We start from the raw sequence: 20,418 nt of genomic DNA on the forward strand, positions 1-20,418 counted from the left end.
ATGAAGTGCTTGTGGTTATAGTTTTCTACATTTGTTTGTAGTCCTAATCAAATAAATGTACACATCAACAAGTACATGGATGTTTCAATTCTAGTGCTTTGAAAATGCATGTAAATATTAATATGATCATTATTTAGCAAAGCAAATTGTTAATTTATTTCATATTACACATCAAGAAAGTAAGCATATGAAGATCTGACAGACATGCTTCATTAACCTGGACAATTTTGCAAGCTACCAAAGTGCCTGGATTAATGAGGCTCCATGTATATTCAATACAGTCCGATATTAGATGAAAATGTTTGCATTGCTTTTTCTGTCAAAAACAAGTACAAAAATGAAAATAGAAACAAACTGGTTGGTAAAAGTAGATCTAGCGAAGTCTGTTGTCAAACATGGTCTTGTTTTGGCACCAAGCCTGCCTCCACCAACTGCTCTGTGGTAAGCTGGGGCCCTGTAACATGCATTTCTGGTTGAGATGAGTTAGTAGCCTCCATGCTCCCAGAATCCACTAATGCCACTGTTTCCTTTGGTATTGCAGTTGCTAAGGTAGTGAGGTTTGAAGATGTTGCTGCGACTGGATTTGTCAACACAATGTCAGCAATATTTAAACTCTGAAACACAAGTTCACAGCAATGAAATCAATGACACCAACGGCTGAAAATCTTTCATTATACAACGTATACCTCTCCCTACCTTCATATGCATAGAATATTAACAAGCTCTAAACCTTAAAATGAACAAATACTAAAAGCTATAAAGTAATATTTGCGAATCTATAGAATATATGTACCATTTTCCATTTACATAGTACTTGATAAGTAAGAAGAATATCTTTGTAGAACATTAATTAAAAGTTATGAAATTACTTGTACGGGTGCAGATTTAGATGGTGATTTTGTTAATCCCTGTAGTTTACTGGTAAGAGAATTGGAGTGGAGGTTGGCAGCAAACATAGAGACTTTGTTCATCACTTCTGGGGACAGCTTAAAGACTGGGGGTGAGGCTTTGGGCGGAGATGAACTTGGATTTAGAGGACCCTGGTCAAAAATCCCATTTGTCACAGCAGAAGGTTTGGTGTTAGGTACAAGTGTCTCTAAATTGTCAAATAAATTGCCTTTCTTACTTGAATTCTCCACCACTACTTTGTTTTGAGATGTCACATTTACACCACAAGTTATCAATGGCATGATCTGAATGGCAGACCCCACTGAGACAGTGGAAAGTACTGGCACAGAGGACACAAGCTGTGCACCGGATCCCAAACTGGAGACTTCTGATGCACTGGAAACTAACTGTACACTGGGACTTCCGAGAACACTGGACACAGCTGGGAAATTGGAAATCACTGGTGTACTTGATACTATACGCACAGTTGAACCTACAGGAACATTGGAAACTATCGGTTCAGTGGTAACACCTGTTGGTATTGAGGACACGGTGGGTATTTGAGTCACAGTAGAAATATCCTGGTTTTCTATTACTCTCTCACTTCCCTGCCACAATTTGAGGGGTATCTCACTGTCAGGAGTTTCTAGTTTTCGTTTCAGTGGGAGTGTAACACTGGCGGCACTTTCCATCACCTGATCAACCACACTGCTTTGATCACTGGTAACTGTGTCAATGTCTGCTGTCACATTTTGTTTCATCTGGTCTCCACCTATACTTGCATACACTTCATCATCAATGTATTTATTGATATTTTGTACTGGGCTTGGCAATAGTAAGTCGTTCCCAGGCAGCATGCTGAGAATAACATTCTGGGCTTGGTTATGTATGGGTTTGGTCTCCACACTCTTCATTATGGCGGAAGCTACTGAGTTCTGAGGAGTTGATATTGACGAATTGACCCCCTCTTCTAAATTGGTTGGGACAAACCCACTAAAACCTGATTCTGCTGAAAGCTCTGGTATGAGGCGTCCCTTGGCCTGTAACTTAGCCACAGGGGTAGCCATTCTGATGGCTGGTGATTGGATGATAGTTTGACTGATGGATGGTGATTGGATAATGGTTTGCCTGGTGGGTGGGGCCTGTATGATGGCTGGCTGTGATTGAGTAGCTGGCCTCTGAGGCTGTGTTGCCATGGCTCTGATAATGGCAGGCTGTCCTACACTCTGTAGGACCTTATTGCCATCTGGTGTTGTGACAAGTTTAACTACAGTTTTTCCTGAGGACATAACAGGAGACCCTATACCAGATGGAGCTGAAAAACATGGAGAATGTTTTATCCACAAATCATTTACAAAGTATATCCACATGATTATCTATTACTATAACACTTTAATTAATTCTCTGGACATTTCTTACAGTAATCTGAAGTAAACATACCACTGAACTTTGAACCCCAAATCTGCATAAGTTATGTTAACATGAAAAAAATACATTCACATGTTCTTGCTAGCATACAATTGAAATAATTAACTAATGCTACTGTGCACCAATTGCTGCTATTCTGAAAAATGTTTTGATCGTAAAATTACAAATGTACTAAAACAAGAAATGCTTGTAAAACATATAGCCCCCCCCCCCCCCCCCCCCCTTCGTGGTGCAAAATTTAGAAGGGTTATACACATGCATCATTTAATTGATAGTAGTGCCAAACCAATTCAAGATATTGAGCATGAGCAGACAATATCTTCCTATGTTCAGAATGGATTGACCATGTGACCTTAAAATTAATAGGGGTCATCTACTCCTTATATTCTGTGCCAGTGTACCAAGTTTGGTGTCAATCAAGCAAATGATTCTTAAAATATAGGAGATAATATGTTACTATGTCCAGTTCCAGTTTAACCCTTGACCATATGAACCCAAAAGTTTGATGTCTGTCAAGCAAAGGGTTCTCTAAACATTAAGCAGACAGTATATTCCTATGGCCAGTTTGAACCTTGACCTTTGACAATGTGACCTCAAAATCAATAGGGATCATCTTCTCCTGTGTACCAAGTTAGATGTCTGTCAAGCAAAGGGTTCTCTAAACATTGAGCAGTCAGTATATTCCTACATTATGTATGTCCAGTTTGATCCTTGACCTTTGACCACGTGACCTCAAAATCAATAGGGGTCATCTACTCCTTACAATGTATCAGTGTACCAAGTTTAATGTTTGTCAAGGAAAGGTTTCTCAAGGTATTAAGCGACAGAAACTTCCTATGTCCAGAGAAGATTGCCCCTTGACCTTTGACCTGAAAATCAATAGAGGTCCTCTTCTTTTCATAACCAACCCACATATGAAATATCATTACGATCAAGTGAATGGCTCTCAAGATATTGAGCGGACAACGTGGTCTACCGACGGACCATCTAACTGACCGACCGACAGGTGCAAACCAATATGCCCCTCTTCTTTGAAGGGGGGGGGGGGGGGCATAAATAGTTCAAATGTAGTTAATTTTTACCCAACTAAAAATGTTGACAATGAAATGGGCATCAGGTATTTTAAAGGTGTTGTTAATCTGCTAATTAGTTCCAAATATCAATATTGAAGTCCATGGTTTCAAACTTTACCTATAAACTATTTATTAATTTGTGGTAGCCCAGTGAATAAGGTGCTCACTTCACAACTGAGGAGCCCAGCTTCAATTCCCAATCCCCAATCCATGTCAAACCCAGGAAGTTTAAAATAGGTAGAGACTGTTCCTTCACCAAGTGTATGGTATTACGTCACAGGTCTTTGGAATATGACATTAAAAATGGTAAGTATTGGCATGATAAAGAACCTTCCTGCTATAGCCATAAGAGCCATACGTAGGTCAAAATTTGTGACACTTCATCTAAAGCTGGTACATCTCAACATCAGTAAAAAAAATTCACAACAAACAGCCAAACAGAAACTTACAAATTCCATGAATATGAATTCTAATCACGAGCAGTGAAATTTCTTTCTGCCATTTATCTTTGTAATTCTTTTCATAAATCACAAGCAAGAGCTATGCATGCATTTGCTGCATCTATTTCTTTTCTTCCTAGAATTATGAGTAGTAAATATGATATCTGGTGCACACCTTTATAGATGATTCTCGTTTTCCCTGACACAGGGATTCCTGTGATCTGTCCATCTACCACAAGCATGCCTGCTGACACTTTGATGCCTTCCGATGACACTGTGGTGGCTGTCTGTGCCTGGCTAACCACTGTGGAGGGAGCTGAGGATACAGTCTGTGCTGGGCTGGACACGATGCGTATGGTTTTAGGTCCTTGTGGCGTCTGAACAACAAACTGGTTCCCTGGGGTCAAGGCTGTCTGTGTTATCGGCATGCTGACCTTGACTGTGCCCCCACTTTGTCCATGACCTGCCAAAACCTCAGATTGACCTAAAACATTTCAGAAAGATTAAAAAATACATTTCTTTAGAAAAATATATGTCTTATAACTAGGATCTAAATGCAACTACAATCTTCCTAACAAGACTAAAATGCAATTAAAATGAGCACCTGCAGTCATGGAAAAGAATGTTGATACATGTGTACTCTTGATATCACTTGTTAAACAGTGGGGAAACAAGAGGCCCATGGGCCACATCGCTCACCTCAGTCACCTTGGTCCATATCCGAAGACTTTCCATATATATTTGCATGTAAAACCATAGTCCCTATTATGGCCCCAACCTACCCCTGGAGCCCATGGTTTTTGCAAACTTGAATCTACACTATGTCAGAAAGCTTTCATGTAAATGTGAACTTCTTTGACCCAATGGTTCTTAAGAAGAAGATTTTTAAAGATTTTTCCTATATATTTGTATGTAAAACTTTGATCCCCCCTTGTGGCCCCATCCTACCCCCAGGGGCCATGATTTGAACAAACTTGAATCTGCACTATGTCAGAAAGTTTCATGTAAATATCAGCTTTTCTGGCTCAGTGGTTCTTGAAAAGATGATTTTTAAAGATTTTTCCTTTATATTTGTATGTAAAACTTTGATCCCCTATTGTGGCCCCATCCGACCCCCAGGGGCCAGGATTTTAACAATTTAGAATCTGCACTATACCAGGAAGCTTTCATATAAATCTCAGCTTTTCTGGCTCAGTGGTTCTTAAAAAGAAGATTTTTCCTGTATATTTGTATGTAATACTTTGATCCCCTATTGTGGCCCCATCCGACCCACGGGGGCCATCATTTTAACAATTTATAATCTGCACTACCCAATAAAGGTTATCTATAAATTTCATCTTTTCTGGCCCAGTGGTTCTTGAGAAGAAGATTTTTTAATGACCCTACTCTATTTTTACCTTTTCTTGATTATCTCCCTCTGGAAGGTGGCCTGGCCCATAATTTTAACAATTTAGAATTCCCTTTACCTAAGGATGCTTTGTGCCAACTTAGGTTGAAATTGGCCCAGTGGTTTTTGAGAAGAAGTCAAAAATGTTAAAAGTTTACAGACGGACAGACAGACGGACGCCAGAATACGGGTGATCAGAAAAGCTCACTTGAGCTTTTAGCTCAGGTGAGCTAAAAACCTATAAGCTGTCCTTAACCTGAGACACTGAAACACAAGTTATAACATCCTGACCATTATTTCGAATAACACTCCATGATGTGTCATGAGCACATTCATTTTTAATTCCACTTGCATTCGGTGAGAAAACACTTTAATAGGTGCTGTCTACAGACAGACAAGCAAATAACTTTTATTGTGTGGTGTAGTGATTAGAAAAACTTTGTCATTGTAACAAATTTATAGTTCAGTTAAGTCTCATCTAATCATAAAACTTTTATAGGCAACAGGCACAACACCTAAAAAAATTTCCTTCTTTCCAGTAAAATAATCCAGCATACCACTAGTAAACTTGTGTTTATCATTGAGCATACCCCATTAAAGAGTTGTATAACTCACGACTCTGAAGACATTGAACATAATTTACAAGGGTTATTTACCAGGTAACTTTTCTGGTGTTTTCTGAGCATGTGAAACAGTTGACAAAAGACTTCTCTGCTGGTTGGGTGTGGTAGATTTTGAGGCTTTAGCATATTTTTGCTGGTAGATGAAGGTCTTTCCATTGTGTTTGACAGAGGTCTGAAGATTACCAGACGAGTCCATAATGAAGCAGTTGCTCCCTGACCCAGATTTCACCTGGTATGGTGAGAATTTCTGGGTCTCACCTCGAGTTACAAATTGGGGATTCATTGGATTCTGTCCGTTCAGTCTCACTATCTTTTTCTCCGGATCCCATTCTAACTTGCTGTCTGAGTTGGGATTGATGACGAGTGGCTTCTTGATGAGCTCTCGGAGGTTTATAGCAGGAGATAACTCTGGTATGAGTCGATTCAGGTTTTTCCTGCCATGTTTAGAATTGCTGCTGTTGGAGTCAGAATCATCATCATAATCATCATCATCATCATCATCTAAAGTAAGTTGCTACAAAAATACCAAAAGTTATAAATCAACTCTGTAAAACAACATACTGAATAGATTACAGATCATTTATTACTACAGTAACTTGATCCAAAGAGTCAGATTCTGTCAAGTTGACAGGTGTGGATCATCAGATCAAACAAAGCAAGAAATGTCGAGCTTTATCTGATGATCAGTCACTGCCAATTAGATGCAATCCTATTTTTGGATCAAATAATTAGTAATGATAAAAAGAGACGCACGGATCAATTTCGATAGTCCTAACAAATCTTCACACAACACCAGGGCTTGCTATTTAATTACAGAATAAGTATGCTCATAGCAGAAGCAGAGCAGTTATTTAGCACAATACATGTCCAAATATACCAGTATAAACATTTTGAAATGCTTTAACGATTTCTACACAAACTTTGTGATCTATTTTTTCTTAATACCTCAAACTCATCATCGTCCATTGCCTGTCGTAGAGTGTCTCGGGCACGAGAACTGGCACCATGTTTGGGACGATACTTTTTGAAATGCTTTAACAATTTTTACACAAACTTTGTGATCTATTTTTTCTTAATACCTCAAACTCATCATCATCCAAGGCCTGTTGTAGAGTGTCTCGGGCATGAGAACTGTCACCATGTTTGGGACGATACTTTTTGAAATGATTTAACGATTTCTACACAAACTTTGTGATATATTTTTTCTTAGTACCTCAAACTCATCATCGTCCATGGCCTGTCGTAGAGTGTCTCGGGCACGAGAACTGTCACCATGTTTGGGACGATACTTTTTGAAATGCTTTAACGATTTCTACACAAACTTTGTGATATATTTTTTCTTAATACCTCAAACTCATCATCGTCCATGGCCTGTCGTAGAGTGTCTCGGGCACGAGAACTGGCACCACGTTTGGGACGATACTTTTTCTCGATGTTACCACCAAGTCCACTGACATGAAAATCTACGTCAGTTTCATAAGAATTTGCGTGTTTTTCTAGGTGCTGTTTGACGATCCTATTCACAAATCTCTGAAGTCTAGCAGCCATTTCTCCAAGCTCTGGAAACACATATAATTATGTTATTGTACTTCTCAATCCTACTTCCAAACATTTAAGTTTCAGTAGCTAAAAACATATTTTAAAATTGTTACACAATATGCTAGTATCTATTGCATCATTACCTCTACAAGTATATCCAACGTGATATGACTATGTCATGATTTTTTTCCCCATATCACACTGTGTATTGCTATGTAACATGACATCCTTTTGTAACCATTATCATCTGTTATGAAATATTGATTTTCAAGTGGTTCATCAATTTTGATAACATGTTCTTTCATGACGTATAAGAGGTCAATTAAAAAAATTGCACATTTTCCATCATCGCAAAATACATAATTTTTAGCAGAGTACAAAGTAAATGTATATCATGTGATGTCAAGTTCACTAAAGTGGAATAGAAAAATAGGGTAAAAATCGTGATATAAATGAAATCAAGTGGTAAATGAATCCCTGATGTTTCTTTTTTTCAATGGATATCCTTTTTATTCAACCCCTATTTATCTGTACAACTCAAAACCTACAACTTAGGATAGAGCTGCAAACAGATCTAGAGATATAACAAATAATATAAACATGGTCTTCTATTGATAAAATCTTAATCTTGATGTCGGGAAATCTGGAATATCACTTTTCAAGAATCAAACGTACAAAGAATCTGTTTTCCCTGCAAAACTGCCTAATTACTATCAATTACCCATATCTGCATTCCCCATAAAACTGCCGAGTTATCCATCAATTTCCAAACACTGTTTGCCCATAAAACTGCATATAGCTAACTACTGCTTACCCACCCATTTTAACTGTTATGCTACCTACAGTTATCTATCAATTGCCCATCCCCATTTTCTGTGTAAAATTGCCTTCTCTTTTCTATAAATTACCTTAACATTTTCCCTGTAATTCTGGTCACAGTTACTGCAGAATCATTTAAATTCGTGGGGCTGAATTTTCATGTATTGTTGAGACTTTTACATTTTCAGTTTTACTGTAATGTAATTTTGTGGGATATACTTTCTGTACATTGAAATATTAAAAGATTTTGTGTATATCACAGTGGTTTAAAATTCGTGGGATAGGAATCTACTAAATAGAAAATTGACACCCACACCCACCAGTCTAATGATTCCACAGGAACTATCAATTTCCTACCACTGTTCTCTCTGTAAACAGATCTACCAATTACCTCATCCAGCCTGTTTTCCTCATAGAACTAAAAATTATCTACCCCTGTTTTACCCATAAAACTGGCCAGTTATCTATCTTTTCCCATAAAACTGGCCACATCTTTCCCGTTGGATCTATCAATTACCTCATCCTGCCCGTTTTTCCCGTAAAACTGACCATAGTTATCAATCAGTTTCTCCTATAAACCTGTCCACAGTTACCCATAAATTACCTACCACTGTTTTCCCCATTGTACAGCCTACAGTTGTCCAGCATCAAGTTCAGATCCTGGACAAATCTGTTTTTTGTTCTGTAAGCTCTGTTAGTCAACTTTTTCTCAATGGTGGCCAGATCCATGGGTCTCTGTCAACACAAAGTCAAGGTAAGTTTGCACCAAGAATTCCAGAAGTGATTACTGGGTTTTTCATTCTTGAAAATTATAGATCAATTTAATAGACAAATTTTTCAGACAATTTTTGTATAACCTTCAAAACTTCCTGTCTTACCCTGATGATGTCATGGTAACCTGGCGCATCCTCCTCTGTGACTGGTTCCTCAAATGGCCAGGCATCTTTGTGGGCCTTCACCATCTCTAGCACTGGGAAAAAAGATGCATACACTCAGACACATATACAAGGGAAATAACTCCACCAATCTTTAGCATGTGATGTGTTGAAGATACAAGGGAAATAATTTCACAGCTCTACAATGTGTATAAACATGTGTACCTCTGTTCATTTCCTCAACAACTTCTTCATCAAGTTCAACTTTGTTTGTGTAACTGTAATACAAACAACCATAGCATAAACACACATTAAAGCGGCATGACCAACCATGTGCACAAAGTCAAGTTCATAATTCAGTTAAAAATCAATCTCTTTACTTTCTTGCTGATCAAACTATTAACTACACCCCTATGTGATTCATAGATTGTGAGAAGAAAAATGAAATAATTTTGGTGTAACCCAAATTAATATTCTGAAATTACATGAATGTTTATGTGAAAAAGCTGGGTTTATTTAGCACATTTTCATGAAAAACCAAGGAATTGAAAATTGCTGGACATGATTAATGAATTAATGATAAGGAACACATTAAGAGTTTAAATGGCCAAATAAATAATGAGATTTGGAAAAACAGGCTCATGGGCTACATTGCTCAACCAAGCATTGAAGTCTTATCAATATTTACACTGATCCAACACTCGCATCCTAAATCTTTCATATCTAACATGTAGAACTTTTAAACCCCTATTTTAGCCCCATTCTAGCCCTGTGGGTCATGGTATGTAAATACTTAATCCTAATATATTGAATACATTCCTATATAAAACTTCACACCCTCTTTGTTGCCTCACTCTGACTCCGTACACCTGTGGTTATCAAGAAGACAATTCTTCCTGTAGTCTCCTTTAAACCCCTATTGCATCCCTGACCTGGTTACAGGTCCATACTTCAAACAAACTTGCATCCTCATTACACCATATATAAGCAGAATGTTTAGTGAAGAGCCCAATTTTAGCATTATCAGCTAGGTATATCATTTATGGGAAATTGGAGCTATCTTTCTTAGCTGATGTAATCCAATGCTTACTCAAATATAAGCTAAGATGATCAATAATTTACATGCTAGTATCAACATAATCAAAGACATGTGTTTGTTATTCTAACTGATCAAATTTCAGAAAAACCACAGATATTAATATTGATGTGGTAAAGAAATTTGTCAATGGAATATGTCTATTTCTGATTTAAATTGAGGTACAGGAAATTGAAAGTTAAATGAATCTTCCATATTTTAATACTGGAACACACCTGATACATGAGCACTTGAAATCTCCTATTCACCCGAATAAAACATTAATAAACAATTACCCATGTAAATCTGTTCTATAATAGTCTATGGCATACTGTGTTACTGTAGTAGTAAATACAGCACAAAAATGCACATGCTGAGAATGTAACTTCTCTAACAGATTAAATCTGAAACAATCAATTAGGGACATCTGTTCTTGGGACACAGACACTCCTCTTCAAGGAGGAAGCATGGTTTATGATTTCACAACAAATTTCAAAACTCCAATTAATTGTACAGTTAATTTTCGTTAAATCGCCCACCTTTTTTGTGATTTTGAAAATAAGGTGGTATAATGAATTTGGCAATGGATTTCAATATAGATCATATCTATCAATAGTTTGATCATACACATGTACAGTGTATTTGTACATTCTAAATATCTATTTTCTTTTCATTTATTGAACATTTTAAAATACATTTATGATATACACATCCATTATAGGTAAAATACTTCACTTTATGATAAAATGCAGTCACTATCAATGTTACGATTTAAATAAAACACTTCCCATGACTTTTGTTGTTAATCACACTAGTATTCACAATAATAATATTTCATGAATGAAAGAATAGTTACTTCTCGAGTTCCTCATTTTTCTGACAGAAGTCAAAACAGTTTCCGAGTCTATTTTGCATGATTGAATGTATACAAACACATTTTGTCTGAAATTAAATCACTGGTCTTTGTGACAATGTATATCTCAAATTTGGAAATTTCTTACAAACAGAAAACAACACTAATCCCAATTAAGCAATTAATTTGTTTCTGTAAGTAATAAAAATTACCAGGACTTCTATTGTTATTTGGCATTTTCCCCAATGATCAAAGGCGACAACTAATTGACCACTTCACTGATCACATGCCTTTGTTAGTATAGTGAGACAATTGACACCCTAGTATATAAGTTTATTTCAAAAACAGGGTGGTGGATGGTGGTATTAAAATTTGGCATCATATCTAAAAATTTATACACAATAAAAAATGTTCCTGCTGTTGGTGGTAAAGTGAAAATAGTGATGAATCAAGTGGCAATAATTCTAGCATTAACTATGTTTGAATTCAAATATCCAGATTATTGATTTATTTTTTATTAGAAGATCTGTTAGTGAAACACTGATACCCGAGTATGGCAGCAAAGTTATTCTGGTACTCAGAGGTCTGTCCTGTCACAATGAATACATATGTGAAACATGAAAGCCCTAGAACTAACTGTTCGAAAGTTATGGCCAAGGTTCAAGTCTTCCAAAAGTAGGTCAAACCCCAAGGTCAAAAATTTTGCTACCTATAGGTCTTGTTACAAAAAATAAACATGTGAAATATGAAAGCCCTATCACCATCCATTCAAAGATTATGGCCAAACAAACAGATATACAGACTAAAAACTATATACCCCCAAACCTCCAATTACTGGGGTATAAATATTGAAATTCTTAATATTGTACATTTCATATGTTTTTCAAGTTCAGAATCAGAGATTCACAACAATATCATCTTCTTAAAAATGTGAAGAAAAATCACCAACTTTGTATCTGCTATCCACTTATACAGTATAAGTAAGCTTTCAGGTAAGTTTGGTTTTCTGGTTCAGTGATTCTTGAGGATGCAACCTAATTCAAACTATTTCTTAATTATCCCCCCTTGGAAAAGGGCATGGTCCCCCATTTGATCAAACTTGAATTCCCTTTCCCCAAGAATACTTTGTGTGAGAATGGGTTGATATTATAGTTCATAAGAGGATGAAAATATGAAAAGTTTAAGTCTAACAGACTTACAAATGCCATACAAATTTTTATCAGAAAAGCTCACCTTCCAATAAGGTGTACTAAAAGGATGTGTAATTACTAATAGACAGTTATCTTCCAGTTTTTGTGATAAACTTCGGATATTGTTTACTACTACAAACCTGTCATGATCATCGACGTACTTGCTGTTACCCGGGTTTGCGACGTACATCAGTTCTGGAGGAATTTCTTTACCCTCTGCCAGAAGAGCAGCCCTCTGTTCTCTCAATGCTAACCTCCTGGCCCTTTCTGTAATCCATACACAGTAATGTCACAAAGGTTATATTAGTTTTACAACAAGAGGCATCATTTAGATACTTGACCATTTCAGTTCTTGATTATGAAATAGGCTCTTTCCTTCACACCCTTTTCTTTACAATGCTATTTGCCCTCTCTGTCCCCTGCACTACATTCTTTCTCTACAATATTATCCTTGTTGTCTTCAACTCTCTGCATTTCCTCCTGTGATTTTCCCCATTACACTTATGCTTCGATGCCCAGTTGTTTCTCTTTTACCTCCCTCCAATATATAACTCTAATTCCTCAGTCTTACTACTATGTCTTTATTCCCTAACCCCATGGCTCTATTCCCTCTTACTCTCCTTGGCAAGGTCTTTCTCTCCCCATGTTGTCTCAATAGCCTTCTGCTATTAATTCTCTCCCTATTCCTTCTTACCCTTCAAAACTCTATTACTTTATTCCCAAATTTCCCTTACCCCTCCCTGCCCTCATTCCTATGTTTCTTAATTCTTCCTTACCCTCTGAATTTATTCCTTAATCCCCCTATTCTTCCTTCTCTTCCCTGGCCCTCTGCCTTTATCCTTTACTTCTCCACCCCCCCTCAGACCCTCTGTCTTTATCCCTTACCCCCCCCCCCCCCTCGTTCCTCCTTACCTTCCCTGACCCTCTGCCCTTACTACTCCCCCCTCCCCTCATTCTTCCTTACCTTCCCCGACCCTCTGCCTTGATCTCTTACTTCTCCCCCCCTCATTCCTCCTTACCCTCCCTGGCCCTCTGCCTTTATCCTTTACTTCTCCCCCACCCCCCTCCCACTCTTTCTTACCCTCCTTGGCCCTTTGTCTTTACTCCTTAACCCCCCCCCCACTCTTCCTTACCCTCCCTCGCCCTTTGCCTTTCCTCCCTGGCTTTCTTTTCTTCTTCCTCTCTTTCAGCCTCTAGTTTCTTTCTCCGTTCCTCTTCCTCAGCCTGTCTCTGTTTTTCTTCCTCAGCTCTTGCTTCAGCCAAAATTCTCTCCTTGATAAATGTTGCGAAAAAAGTTTTATATTTGTGAAGAGTGCTATGAATTGGTTAAATGTATGTAGTGTATATCATGTACACAATGTGTGAGAAGAGAAATGAATATAAACATTATGGACAACTACATACATGCAAGTTTAGTTTAATGAAGAGGTATTTACTTTAAAGAACAACTTTATTGACACCAATGTCTTCACAAAAGCAGTAAAGGAAACAATACATATTATCTTTGTTTGCCTTTCTTCTCTTGAAAAAGTTGTCATTTTTATCAATGGGTAGGGAAAATTTATTATATAACAGTAAACAATAACAAAAATTCAAAGTTTAATATTTTTTTAGTTCACAAAGCAGAACCAATGTAAACCTTTCTATGATTTTGTTTGATACACCATATTTGAATTATGATAAACTATGTATAGTAAATTGTATATGCATGGTATATTGAAAGTTATATAGTAAATTGTATATATATGGTATATTGGAATTTGTATAGTAAATTGTATATGTATGGTATATTGGAAGTTGTATAGTAAATTGTATATCCATGGTATATTGGAATTTGTATAATAAATTGTATATGTATGGTATATTAAAATTTGTATAGTAAATTGTATATGTATGGTATATTGGAATTTGTATAGTAAATTGTATATGCATGGTATATGCATGGTATATTGGAATTTGTATAGTAAATTGTATATGTATGGTATATTGGAATTTGTATAGTAAATTGTATATATATGGTATATTGGAATTTGTATAGTAAATTGTATATATATGGTATATTGGAATTTGTATAGTAAATAGTATATCCATGGTATATTGGAATTTGTATAGTAAATTGTATATCCATGGTATATTGGAATTTGTATAGTAAATTGTATATGTATGGTATATTGGAATTTGTATAGTAAATTGTATATGTATGGTATATTGGAATTTGTATAGTAAATTATAATATGTCTGCTATGCTGTTGGTTTTGAGCAGCGTCTACCTGTTCCATTTGTTCAAGTCGCTTTAGCTCGATTCTGTAAGATGTCCTTCGAGGCATGTTCTCTTGTTCTCGTCTCAGCTTCTCTTTTTGCTGCCAGAAAATAAAAATCTAGTGGTTACGAAAATTAAATTTGGAATGAATATTCAAAATATTACTATGATTAAAGCATTAGCAATTTAAAATCTTTGAATAAATAATTCTTTTCAAATTTACTTCAGAGCTGCAGAAACACAGTATAGGTGGATGGTCTAAATAAAAAAAAAAACTTGAAGGTGTGATGGATGACTGATGATTTCAGATCAATGAAATACAGCTAATTTGATGAACAAGAAAAAATTGCCATAAAGAATTTGATTATTCATTTTCATCATGCAAAGCTTATCAAAAACTATTACTTCCATGCTTCTCATCATGTACAGCAAGGGGGAATTAAGATTTACTTTAACATTACTTTGTTCATTCTATTGATTTTTTATATGATCAATAAAGTTTTCATGTATTTCTGCAATTAGTGCAACTTTTCAACACTTTTTATATCCCGATAAGCAGCCAGTGTGTTTCCTGTAAATGTTAACTAAAAAACAAATATTTGTTGAATCAGCACATTTTTTCTGATTGGACCACATTATGCAGCGTTTAATAGTTGTCTGATCCCTGAAGCAAAAACTCTGCACTAAAATGAGTGTGTTCCTTGTTATATATACCTACAGACACAATGGAATGACTTCAGTAGGCTAACATTTATGTAGGTATAAGTGATCGGGAACAGAGATCACATGTCCACAGATAAACTCTGTCTCGCACCTAGCCTATCGAACAGTTCCCTAATTATGCCCGACGTGGACTTCCAGCCTATTGCCGTAATTGTACATAATCTGCACAGAATCTCTGTGAACTCTTGCAGGACCACAATTTCATCTGTAATTGGCAGATCTACTTCCTCTGCTAATCATATCAAACGCCACAAGAAAAAGTTTCAATAAACTGATATCAATAAACATCACTGTAATGTTGTTCATAAGCAAGAACACAAACTATGACCCATTGGCCTCTGGTTCCCCAAGCACAGAACCACGAAGCTTAATAATGGCTTAGAGAGCATATGCCACAACAACAAAAATGTCTGATTGATGTTCAATGAGACCACATTGAATTCATTATCAAACTAATACAGATCTTAGGTCTTCATAATCTCAATAACTTTCCTCATCTGAGATCTGTTAGAGTTCTATGGAGTGTTTTTATTATCTGTTTGCTTTATTGCAAGAATCACCTTAATCTTGACACTGCCTCACAACAATGTATCAATCATGATATCACCAAGATTCCAGGTCACCCTAAACCCCTGGGACTAAACTGCACATTGTTAAGTGCAATTTCTTGGCAGCCCTTGAAATTGAGTTGTGAAAATTAAATTAAACAGATATATGTATTGATATATCTATTTGGTCAAATGACTCACTAGTCTACCAACAGACCAGTCATACTTCTAAATTTGCGTTCATACATTGATTTTTCCCCCTTTCTGCAAGACTTTCAACTTCAGGCGAGGAAAATTTACATAGCTATCTGTTGCAATTCAATATTTTTGTGAAGAAAAAAAATATCAAAATCCAAAAATTCACCTGTCATTTGCTTTCTGTTGATATGTAAATTTCTGACATATCTACCATACAGTGTTACTGATAAATATTTGGTAGCCTATGGATTGAAAAAATCTTACAGAGCTAATGTTACATTTCTAACAGAAAGGAAATAGACACTCTAGGTGTACGTAGTAACGGTCGAAATTGTCACATTTGATAGATAATTTTAAAATAGAGTCTCCCACGCCTTCCATTGATAAAGTCCTCTGGCTTAAATGATCTGGGTCCTTGATCATACTCAGGGAGTGCTCAGACCTGATCAACATGGCAATGTACTTTCTTTCTTTCATAAGTCTAATGTAACTAGTAAAACAAATACGGAATCCAAAACAGTAGAGATGTAAATGATGAATGAAAAAAAGAAAGCTATTTCAGTATTTCCTTTATTGAGCTTGTAAAGAATGTAATCGAATTGGTTAACAATGAGCAAGACTTGGGTCTTATTGACATAGTCTATATATACACATAACATCGAGTACCTAAAAAACAACAAAGGTGTTGCACAAATTGTGTTTTAATATCATGTAAAACCTCCATCTGACTACACTTTGTAGTGGTTTTATGAAGTTAACCAGATTTTTTAACGCCATATCACTGACAGCTGTCGCGTGCAGCCTTTCTGTAGGAAAGTGCCACGTGATGGCATGAACTTGATATGTTATCCAAGATCTATGCCTTTTTTTCCCTAATTATGACGACTAAACTGCATCTGAGCGTGATCTAGGATGAACCATTTATAATCTGTACCTGAAGGCAGGTGTTCCAAACTACATATCAATAAGTCACTATAAATAGGCCTATATTTCTGTCACTGATGCAATGTGCCCAGGTAATATGAGAGACATCAATTAATAAATGCAAAATTTGTCACAAGATTTCTTTCCTTCTCAAAATCATTAAAATTTGGTGCCAATTGATTTGTTCTATGAGTGATACTTTATATTTGTACACTACACTACATTACCTTTAAAAACCCTTTTAAATAGCAAACACATAATTGCTATTATATATATATATATATATATATATATATATATACACACATATAAAATTTATCCAAATGTGAAAATTGACTGTGTCCAGTAATCAATAAGTAAAAAATGAAATAAAATATGACGACACGTTGTAAAACGAAAGCTCTTTCATTTCAAAAAAATCTTCAGACATGTTTTATAGATAAATATATATATCAGCCATTTCATCTTAAGTTATCAGCAACAATAATACAGTGAACAGAGTAAGATAGACAGCCAGATCTTCATACATTATCTATTGACCTCGAGAATTCCCAGTTTATGTGTATTCCTAGTGACTAGATACTGTAACATTAATTCACTCCCCAGTAGACCTGTATTTGCCGGTGATCCATATCCTAACATTGGGGTCTTTATGATGGCCTTCCCTTGGGGAGGTGGTCATTAAGGACCCTGTCCCCCAATATGCTGGACATTAATGGCCAGACCACTGGCCCCAGTAATGGATTATGCACAAGATCAAAAGTTTGATGTCCCATTGTCCCACTACACCTACTGAATAATTCATTCTGCTTGGTCTATAATTGGCTCTATACACAGCCAGCAATGAGTGAAACCCAAGTCTTCCTAATGAGTTATTCTTCTCCTCTCCTCTCATTATCAAACAACCCCTCCGAACCCCCCGAACGGTTTTTAAATAGACAATACATACATATTTTTTTTACCCAAATTTAATATCTGTGTAAATAAGACCAATGAATCAATGGACCCCAGCCTGCCCACAATCTGCATCCAAAGCAAAGAGTTTAAACTCATCCCACTCTCTGTCAATATTTAGCAATGGTTTGCCATTTTTACTGGATTGTCAAACTAGCATCCTTTTTCCTTTCACATTATCCTGTGACAGATTAAACTCATAGTGTCAATATTACTCTCCCACACGGCAGTGAAACTTCATCAAGGCTACTGCGGCAAATCTATGTACATCATATTTCATATATAATTTAATATCCTATTTTCATATTACCTTTCATTCTGTGGAACTCGATTCCTAGGAGAAGGGATGATTCATCATAATTTGATTGTTTATACAAAACTTTTTCAATAAACACTGTTATTTTAGCAACAGGAAATAAGTTGATCTCTCTTGTTGTAACTTTTTATTCAAAGTACCGAAAAATTTCACCAATTGGCATTCAGCATGTCTACTGCAAAGCTCAGGGCAGGTCATAGTCAAAGAGTTTTGTGCACCAATGAGACTAATATGAAAAGTAATATAAATATATATCCCAAGAGGTTAGGGACTGAAAACCAAAAGCACCTTTTACAACCCTTTTATTGCTGCATTGTTTTAAAAAATGTAAATCCATGGCATATCTAAAGAATGGCAGACGATAAGTACATAAAATCATATTTTCATAAATTATACATAGAAATGATAATGTAATAGAATACATGTACTGGTCTTATTCGTAAGTCCTTAGTAAAATGGCCCCCGGTATTGGAACATACATCTCCCAAGCTTTCCACTAGCTGTTCCAGCTATTTTTTCCTGGTGGTCAAAATATCAAGAATGGACAGAGTTTTTAAAAGGAATTTTACTCTGATTGACACTAAATAGTCAATAGTCTCCCATTAATGATGGCTAATGATGAACAAAGAACTTAAAAACAGCTTGACTCCTCTTTCCTCCCTAATCTGTATTGACCAGCAGCTAACTATAGCTACCTACGACCCATGACATGTCCTGGTCAGCCACTCAGAATTAGATACACAGATTAATCGCCAACATGCTAAATTGTCAGAACCGTATTTTTTCTGCAATTTCCTCAAGATAAACTTGGTCAGGTATGAAACATCTTTTGTGTACATCTCAGGTGATAAAAAAAATTAACAGATGGATGAAAGACATTTGCCGTTAGCCTTAGAGAATCCTGGACAATGCCAGGAATTCCTAGGCAACAGTGGACCAACTTCAGGATACGGTCCCCTTCTACGGCCCTTTGTTTATGCTTCTCCTTGTGATATGGTCCCCTTCCATGACCCTTTGTGCATGCTTCTCATTGTGACAGTCCGGTGATTAATGCTAGTGAGGGGCTTTGTCAGGCAAACATTCCAGAATGAAAATTGAATGGAGGGGGAACAAAACACATCTGAATATAACTATGATCATTGTAAATTTGGATGGACCACCCTCCTTAAACAGAGGCAGCAACTATCCCCTAGTAAATACACGTTTTCTTCTTGTTTAAGGGCAAAAATCTTTTTTCCTCTATTTGAGAACACTTTAATTAACATTTCTACAAGCAAACCAGTTCAGCAGACGGCCAAACCACATTCCATTCTGGTATTCAATCTTTTAACGGACAGAGATAAATGCAAATAAACCATTCAAAAGATCGTCTTTCCTGTATTTAACAATTTATTCCTCCAAAATACCGCAGATCGGTTTTTTTCTTCTCTACATGGATATAAGCTAGCTAGGACAAGACATGATGGTATGCCACATGTTTTGTGATAGTCTACAACTGTAAAAAGTACCAAAGCAAATGATTATTTCAATTTTCCATCATTCACTCAGTTTTAAGTAAAATGTGTTGCCTTTTCATCTTTGAATATTTGTTTAAAAAACACTGCAATATTCTACAAGTATGAACACAATTATATATATACATAACGATGTAATGCTCTGCATTTATAGTGTATTGCTTTCTACTGAAACTGTACACTAGTCTTTGATGCATTGTTTATTGTTGTCACTACTCCAGTAGAACCTGACGGGTGGATTACAGCCAGTAGTGATCAGTATGTAGAAGTGTAAAGGTTACCCACATCCTCTCACATCAATGCCTGCAATAATGTGACCCTATGTATCTGATGACAAGAAAAAAACTGCTTAATGTTCTCACTTCCAGATTACATGTTGTGATAAATCATATACCCCCCATACCATTCCTGATGAGGAGATATGGGGGAAGAGAGGTTGCAGCAATTAGTGATAATTACAGGCAATAGAGCAAACATCTCATTGATAGAATCACCAGAATCTCCAATTGTAGCACAACATGTGCCTCCCCAGTCATGTTTGTCTTCCATAGATGAATGACACTGCTAATTACTGACAAAAGCCCACCACACGTCTGTGCCAGGAACTCGTTCTGCCAGCTTGCATAAGGCTCCCTCTGGGTTTCAGTAACTTCCCTGTTTTCACTACCAGCAGCAGACATACACTATCTTCCTTCTGATAACATTTCCTTTCTCTGATAAAATCTCACTATTGGGTATTTGTTAAAGTATCACACACAGTTCATTCTTTTACACCAACATGCACATTATGA

The 20,418-nt window shown here is 36.4% G+C and overlaps 1 protein-coding gene across 3 annotated transcripts in view; it reads right to left on the minus strand.

The window, feature by feature from the left end:
* Window positions 1-20,418, minus strand: part of LOC125682944 (uncharacterized) — a 52,273-nt gene that overhangs the window by 2,193 nt on the left and 29,662 nt on the right. For 2 of the 3 annotated variants that reach the window (XM_048923579.2, XM_048923578.2), the window contains exons 18-28: window positions 14,461-14,550; window positions 13,324-13,462; window positions 12,331-12,457; window positions 9,298-9,350; window positions 9,076-9,167; window positions 8,806-8,932; window positions 7,187-7,398; window positions 5,873-6,353; window positions 4,005-4,313; window positions 870-2,203; window positions 356-614 (exon numbers count right to left, since the gene is read on the minus strand). In XM_048923579.2, coding sequence (XP_048779536.2) covers window positions 390-614; window positions 870-2,203; window positions 4,005-4,313; window positions 5,873-6,353; window positions 7,187-7,398; window positions 8,806-8,932; window positions 9,076-9,167; window positions 9,298-9,350; window positions 12,331-12,457; window positions 13,324-13,462; window positions 14,461-14,550 — 3,189 coding nt within the window. In that variant the 3' untranslated portion in view covers window positions 356-389. The remainder of the gene's footprint in view (window positions 1-355; window positions 615-869; window positions 2,204-4,004; window positions 4,314-5,872; window positions 6,354-7,186; window positions 7,399-8,805; window positions 8,933-9,075; window positions 9,168-9,297; window positions 9,351-12,330; window positions 12,458-13,323; window positions 13,463-14,460; window positions 14,551-20,418) is intronic. The other variant, XM_048923580.2, reaches the window with a different exon arrangement.

This window comes from Ostrea edulis, chromosome 6, assembly GCF_947568905.1.
Source record: "Ostrea edulis chromosome 6, xbOstEdul1.1, whole genome shotgun sequence".
Taxonomy (NCBI): domain Eukaryota; kingdom Metazoa; phylum Mollusca; class Bivalvia; order Ostreida; family Ostreidae; genus Ostrea; species Ostrea edulis.